The sequence below is a fragment of the Mastomys coucha genome, unplaced genomic scaffold (assembly GCF_008632895.1).
Source record: "Mastomys coucha isolate ucsf_1 unplaced genomic scaffold, UCSF_Mcou_1 pScaffold12, whole genome shotgun sequence".
Lineage (NCBI taxonomy): Eukaryota > Metazoa > Chordata > Mammalia > Rodentia > Muridae > Mastomys > Mastomys coucha.
The window spans coordinates 88,584,473-88,592,123 of NW_022196894.1; the positions used below are offsets into that span (position 1 = coordinate 88,584,473).

The 7,651-nt window shown below is 46.2% G+C and overlaps 1 protein-coding gene across 1 annotated transcript in view; it reads right to left on the minus strand.

Moving 5' to 3' along the window:
- Paxbp1 (PAX3 and PAX7 binding protein 1) overlaps window positions 1–5,683 on the minus strand; it is a 30,091-nt gene extending 24,408 nt beyond the window's left edge. Inside the window, exons 1-2 of the mRNA XM_031364375.1 lie at window positions 5,213–5,683; window positions 3,746–3,874 (exon numbers count right to left, since the gene is read on the minus strand). Of these exons, the coding sequence (XP_031220235.1) occupies window positions 3,746–3,874; window positions 5,213–5,561 (478 nt within the window). The 5' untranslated portion in view covers window positions 5,562–5,683. The remainder of the gene's footprint in view (window positions 1–3,745; window positions 3,875–5,212) is intronic.
- Window positions 5,684–7,651: the final 1,968 nt, after the last annotated feature.

Genomic DNA, 7,651 nt, shown 5'->3' on the forward strand with positions numbered 1-7,651 from the left:
CCTCTTTCTGATTTGTCAAAGTATTGTTCTTTAAAGTGCAGCCTCACCTTTCGAGTCACCAACTTCCCTGTTAAGTGCATGTGAAGTCTAAGGCTTTAAAAATCAGTTTAGTCACATGGCTAGATGAAGTACCTTTTTATCTTATTTTATTTTTTTAATATAGAATAGAGTTCATTCAGGCATGGGGAGGGAAGTTAAGAGGCAGAGAGAGAGAATAGAGAAGTAGACGCCAGCCATGAGCATGTGGAAAGAGGGGAGAAGGGAATGGAGGGAAGAGAGGGAGGGAGGGAAGAGAGCAAGGGAGCAAGAGGGTTTTTTTTTGAAGTACCTTTTTATTTGAAAAATTATATTCATATTTATTTTCTATATGTATGATCAAATGGTCCCACAGCATCATGAAGAGGTCAAAAGACAACCTTCAGGAGTCAATTCTCTCCTTCTAGTTGAGGATTTCTGGGAGCTGAACTAAGGTGGTCAGGATTGGCAATGTGCACTTTTACCCACTGAACCAACTTGCCGACTCCACTCTACCTATTCCCTTCTCTAAGCCCAGTCGCCTTTCAGACAGAAAACAGATCTGATGCACTCAGAGGATGAATGATCCTATAGATAATGCTCTTGGGTTACTACTTGCAGTTTATTACTGTGGCAAAATAAAATAAACTTGAACTGTACTGTATGAAGATGGCTCAGCAGATGGAAGTGTCTTGCAAGCCTGCTAGCCTGAGCTTCAGGCCCACTACCCATCTGGTGGAAGGCAAGAAGCGGCTCCTGCAGATTGTCCTCTGACCTCCCCTCATCGTGGAGGGCAAGAAGCAGCTCCTGCAGGCTGTCTGCTGACCTCCCCTCGGCATGCATGCACACACACACTCTTTTCTGAGTGTCTATTCAGTGTGTGACCTTCAGCACCGCTCACTCCCATTGCTCCTCACATACATACTTTCATAAGCTGTAAATCTACACCTGTGAGGCAGTAACAGCTTGTGCCCACCTTCCTCCTGCTTCTGCCCAAGCCCTGGAAGCCCTGGTCCCAGCTGTGGTCTTTTGCTTATTTTGTCATCTGTATCTAGAACAAGACTGCATTTGTTGACAATTACTTAGTTGCTTTGGTGTAATGTCCCAGATTTATTCAACTGTAGCCTGTGTCAGACCCTCCTTCTCAAGCTTCAGTATTGTACTGCATGTATATACACATTCTGTCAAGCTGCTCATCTGCAGATGGACATGCTGCTCCATGTGCTAGCAGCAGTGAGTGCTATGGATATGAGCACACAAATCCCTCTTCAAGACCTTGGTTTTCTTTCTTTCTTAGCTGTGTCTGTCACAGCGTCAGCCCTGAGTCTCATACTCATAGCTACCTCTACCCAGGTCCTCTTAGCAACTGTCCTAGCTATCTAAGCATTTTGGCTGTTCTAAATATCAACTATTATCAAATTAAGTCAGACAAATATTTGCTCTTCACCTTCCTCACCAATAGTGCAGAAATATTCTAGTTTCTTTATATTGTCAACATTTGCTATTTGCTGAAGGGTTTTCCTTAATTTGTGAAAAACAGGCATCTTAATGGGTATGTAGAAGTAAACAACCCAAGTACACTCTCAGTTAAAAGTTATTATATACATGTGTGAATGTATACATTTTTTTTTTCAGTACTGCACCTCAAATGTATGCATGTTGCGTTCTAGAAGAGTATAGTAACTCCATTATTATTTGAGTACTTGAAGCCCTAGGCTTGATCTCCAGGGACACATGAACTGGGCATGATGGCCCACAGCTGTAAGGAGGCTGAGCAACATGATGAAATTCAAAGCTACCCTTGCCTGTGTGGTCTGAATCCAGTCTGGTGTGAATAAGGGTCTGCCTCTACAAGGCTCCACCAAGCCCTTCAGTTTAGTTTAGGAATACCACAAAGTCAGGGTTTTATCAACGCTGCCTACCTATGTACTTACAGGTACAGAGTTCTAGATGATGTGTTAACAATACTTCTAGGACTATTGTTTCAAGAACAGCAAGGACAACCTACAGTACCTACCAGCAGAAGTTCTACTTCTGGAGAGAACACTGGATTCCCGGATGAGTACAGAACCCAGTAACAGTAGCAGACAGGAAGATCACAAAAGATGGCCTTAAGAGCTTCCGACTGACTTCAGTTTGAACCCCACAGAGTGGTAAGCACACCCCAGGCCTTTCTTAATTTCCACTCTGCACCCCTCGAGGGCCCTGTCCACAGTTCTCAACAAGTCCGGGAGTGAAGTAGTCCCCAAGATGCAGAAATAGGGCCATGCTCTAGAACACTCGTCCTCCCACCCACCTTCCCCATTCCACAACATAATATAGTTCTTCTCATTTACCCTGGCACAAAGCTTCAATTTGGCTGTAGCGTCTAACAGCAAAGCATACATGATGTGTATCATTTTTTCCTAGGAATGATTCTCAAATAAGCCTGTTTCTGCAAACTGCCCCTCTCGAATGTGTTTCTCTGTGTAGCCCAGGCTGTCCTGGAACTCGCTCTTTAGACTCAGAGACCCACCTGCCTCTGCCTCCTGAGTGCTGGGGTTAAAGACTGTGCCACCACTGCCTGGCAACAGCAATCACTTTTAACCCATCCACATTTCCCAGGGCCAGGAAAAGTGTCAATCTTATTTAACTTTCTAAGGCACTATGGATCAAAGTTGGCCACTAAGTTTCAACTGTTTTAAGACTCCAACCTTTCCTTGGTAGCAACTCAGGACACCTGTTAACACCAGGTTACAGTTTCAAAAGCTATCTATCATATCCTGTCTCCCAAAGCCACTACATACTGCAACTCTAAACCCTTATCACATTTTATTCACAACCTGTCAACAACTTGTCTTTCCCATTCAAACACTGAACTACTCACTTGGCAAAGAGCTAGTATTTGCTCCTTGATATTTCCACACTTCCTCCTGTTTTGGGAATTCTAATCAACTATCCAGCTTCACAGCCTACTTTTCTGCAAAGCTATCCCCCTTTTTCTAAAAAGGTGTAGTTAACCTTTGATCTACACACTGGACCTTCTGCTAACTCTCTGTAGAATATTTATATAACAGTCTCCATTGCTACATTGTAAGTTTGAGATATAATAGCATTCTTATTCAAGTCATGCCAATAGCTAAGAACCTGGGAAATACTCTCTTCAAGCCTTTGAAAGAAAGACCTCTCTGAAACATCTGTATAAGAGTAAGTTAAATTATAATGAATGCAAACATTTATCATGTAAAGTAACTGCTTAAAACAGTTTAAACTTTGGGACTGGTTTATTGATAGAATGTTCCCTTCTAGCAAAAGAGAAAAAGGAAGGTGAGGGAAAGATTTAAACTTGAGTTTTGAGAGGACAATGTCTCTGGCCTCTTAGTATTAAATAAGGCTGCTGAGTACTGGTATTATCAACATTAACTTCCTACATGTTCTGTAAGAGTTATTTCCAATATGGAAACACTACCAGAGGAACTCAAGTCTGTCTCTGTGAAACAGCAATATAAAAATTTTAAATAGAATAATCTGCCTCTATGGCTGAAACAGGAAATCTCTCTTCCTTCTCCATACAACAGTCTCTATATTCAAGAGCAACAATCCATATTTTTTTTTAAAACGTGTGAGAAAAATTACAGAACGGTATTGAACTTAATGTGGACACTGGTGAAAAGTTCACAATGTATACGGCAGAGCACTGTGGGGAGAGCTCCTACTTGTCACTCATTTGGAAGGACTGTGCAGTACTTACTGTCAGCTGCCGTGCAGAGCTCTGTCTTCATCTTCGACTTTTCAAGGTCTTCCTTGTACTCTTTCTTGAGCAGTTTCACTATCTTTTTGCTGTAACTTGATTTCTTTACCTTGAATACTTCTTCACTCTCTTAAGAGAAACGGAATGAAGTCCGTAAGACACAAACTCAGAAAATGCTCTCCTTCCTCACGCCGTCATGCTGCTTGACTTCTCCCAACATATTTTCACACACAGAAATCATTACAAAATTTGGAATTTATTTCAATTTATCATAAACTCAAAAACTGATATTGCCAGGCTTGGCAGTAAACACCTGGGATCCCAGCACTGGGGAAGCTGGAGGCAGGCAGATCTCTGAATTTGAGATCAGACTGGTCTACAGAGTGAGTCCCAGAACAACCAGGGCTATAATATAGAGACCTTGTTTCAACAAAACAAAAACAAACAAAAAATAGTATCAATTCCAGAAATTAAATGAAAATCTTAATGAGTAACTAAGAAACTTCAAAATTGTTAATTTTTGGCTTATTTTATCTATCTCAGGATAAGACTGTTTCCTTAAAATACTAAGAAACCTAAAACAATATATCCCAAATTACAAGGTTCTTCTAAGACTGAGTAACTCTGGTCACAATAACAGTTATTTCAAAACTATGCCTAAAGTAAATCACTTTGCAAAACTAAGTTTTGAGTGACTTATTCCTCATCTTTGATTTGAAAATCCAAGTCAAAAACAAAATATTTCAAACAGCCCATGTATCTAACCCTGCCCCGCATCTCCTTCAAACAAAATATCGGGGCGGGGGTGGGGGGAGCAAAGATAAATCACCCATCTTTCTAGAAGCACGAAAGCATTTTGAAATCATGACTCAAGACTTTCAAAACTCATTCAAATTTTCATAACATGATATCGGAGTACAAGCAAACTCTACCCCCCCCTGTAGCCTGGTCCCTCTTCTGCTTCAAGAGTCAACGCTACCAGAGGACACCTGCTCCTCCCATTTACTTTTACCGAGAAACCGAGACCGGACAACAGCAAGGGAGTGACTGGATCAAGGTCACCTGGAACCAGGGCTGCAGCTCCAGATTTGTTCCCAGCCCCGGTTTCGGCCCTCCTCTTTAAGAATCCGGGACTCTTAATCAAGGATGCCTAAACCGAGACGCCAATAAGCCGCAGGTACAGAGGCCTGCAGAGGACTACGAGCAGGCAGTTAACCGAGAGACCCATACTGTCTGCAACTCGCAAGGTAGGAAAAGGGTCCACGGAGCATCGGGCCTCCTCTTCCACTCAGGATGGCTGATTCGAGCTCTGACAGCCGGCGGAAGGACTGCACGGGCCGTAGACCTGGCTGGCGGCAGCGCGGGAACGCAACCCCAGGCAGATCGCGGGGCCGGAGGTGGGGAAAGGGGCGCGGCGCTCGGGCGAGCACGGGCTTGGGGTCCGCGTGGGCCGGGCGGGGGGCTTACCTTCTTCCTCGTCTTGGAAGCTGAGCAGGCTGGCCCTGGGCACCTCTTTGTTCTCGCGAGGCCTCTTGCGCTGCTTCAACCCGTTGCCGGGCTCCGCGCCGCCGGGGACGCCGCCCCCGGCCTCAGCGCCGAGACCCGGGTTGTGCGCGGAGGGCGGAGGCGGCGGCGGCCCCGGGCCCAGGAGCGACTCCCCCGCGGGGGCCCGATCGCCGCCGCCAGGGCCCGGCTCTTCGCCCGAGGCCGGCGGGGGCAGCAACGGCGGCGGCTCCTGCTCCTCATCGCGCTCCCGCTCCTCCTCCTCCGAGTCATTCCGCTTGCGCACGTTCACCCGCCGGGCCTTTCGGAACATCCCAGCCGCCGTCACCGCGCTCTCGCTACCGCTCGCAGACAGCGAGGACGAGGGAGCGCGGAGACCACCGCCGCGCACGCGCAGTCGCGAGAGCCCCCCAGCCAGGTCGTCGCCGCTCTAGCGAGCTGCGGCGCAACACCCAGTGCGCATGCGCATGTGCTCTAGCGCCCCGCTACTTGGGCGGCGTCTCTTTGCACTGCCCTCTAGCGGCGCGGGGGACTGTTGGCACGGAACCCTCCGACTGCAGTGTTGTTCCAAAGGTCACAAAGAGAACCATCGAGATGAGAGGACAGAGTGTAGTCTGTGGTCTCCGAGCAGGTTGCTGCAATGCAGTCTTTCCCGCTTACACGAAGCTGTTAAGTGTGGAAGCCTCCCACGCAGCGTCTGCAGGGTAAACAGAGGCGGGAGGCCGGGGAGAAGCGGAGGGACGAGTCAATTAACCTGGGCTTGGAAAGGGAAAGTGTATCTCCCTCCAAATAACGCGAGGTGATGCTAGCTGATACAGTCTACAGATCAGTAACTCTATTAATACTTGCCATTTCTACAGGTTTATCAACGCAAACACTCTCAAAGGCTTTGGCTCTCTTCCATGAGAAGCCGGCGTGGGGGCGCACACGTTTAATCCCAGCAGCACTGGGGAGATGGAGGCAAGCCGATCTCTCAGTTCGGTGCCAGCCTGATGTTCATAAGGAATTCCAGAATAGCCAAAGCTATATAGGGAAACAAAACCAGAGATGATACACACACATACACACACACACCAGAGTGGCCAAGGCTATATAGGGCAACAAAACCAGAACCAGAGGTCTCACACACACACACACACACACACACACACACACACACCCGCTGCTGCAGCCATTTCCAGAAGAGCAAAGTGTTTTCGAGTTGGCTTGGTAAGAAAGCCAAGTTAGCTAGCAAATATTATAACTATTTTATGAAGCATAGTGAATTTCTGAAGCAAATGGAAGGATAGTTGTCTTATTTTTCAGACTATATCACAGAGGAAAAATCTGAACCTTGGAGGCCATAAGGAGATTTTATGAGGTTGAGCTATCACAGGTTACCCACTTCATAACCAAAGTTGAATCTTATCTTTCCCTCGAGCATATCAAGGTGCGTGGGAAGAAATGTTTGTGAGAGTATTTACGTTTCAAAATTCAAAAAACAAAACAAAACAAACAAACAACAACAACAAAAAAACCAGGATTGGAGAGGTGAATCTGCAGTTTAGATTCAGAGGACCTAGGCTGGAGCCCCAGTACCCACACCCACAGGGCCTCTCACAACTCCAGTTCCAGGGAATCTGGCGCCCTCTTCTGGTTTCTGCATGCATGTAGTGTCCCGCTGTACAGGTCCTGAATGCAGGCTAAAAGCAAGGCGTTTACACATCATCTGTAAAAAGGGAAATGGATTTAAAATAGACAGTCAGGGGCTGGAGAGATGGCACAGCAGTTAAGAGCACTTTGCTGCTCCTGCAGAGGTCCTGGGTTTGGTTTTCAGCATCCAACATGGCAGCTTACAACTATTACTAATTCCAGTTTCCATGAGATCCTCAACCCTCTCTGGCTTCCTTTTGTGCCAAGCACACACATAGTTCACCTACAAAGTATGTGGGCAAACATACATCAACAATAGAACAAAGTCATTAAAAATATATTTAAGTAACCCCAGCACTAGGAAGCGGAGCAGGGTGCTGGAGAGGTGGCTCAGCGGTTAGGAGCACAGATTGGGGATGCAAAGCATCATGGTTCAAGTCCCAGCAAGTCCTTGATGGCTCAGAGCCATAAAAACTGTAAATTTGAAGCTTTGGGCTGGAGAGATGGCTCAGTGGTTAAGAGCACTGACTGCTCTTCCAAAGGTTCTGAATTCAAATCCCAGCACACACATGGTGGCTCATAACCATCTGTAATTGGATACGATACCCTCTTCTGATGTGTCTGAAGATAGCTACAGTATATTCATAAATAAAATAAATCCTTAAAGAAGAAGAAGAAGAAGAAGAAGGAGAAGAAGAAGAAGAAGAAGAAGAAGGAAGAGGAGGAGGAGGAGGAGGGAGAGGAAGAGGAGGAGGAGGAGGAGGAGGAGGA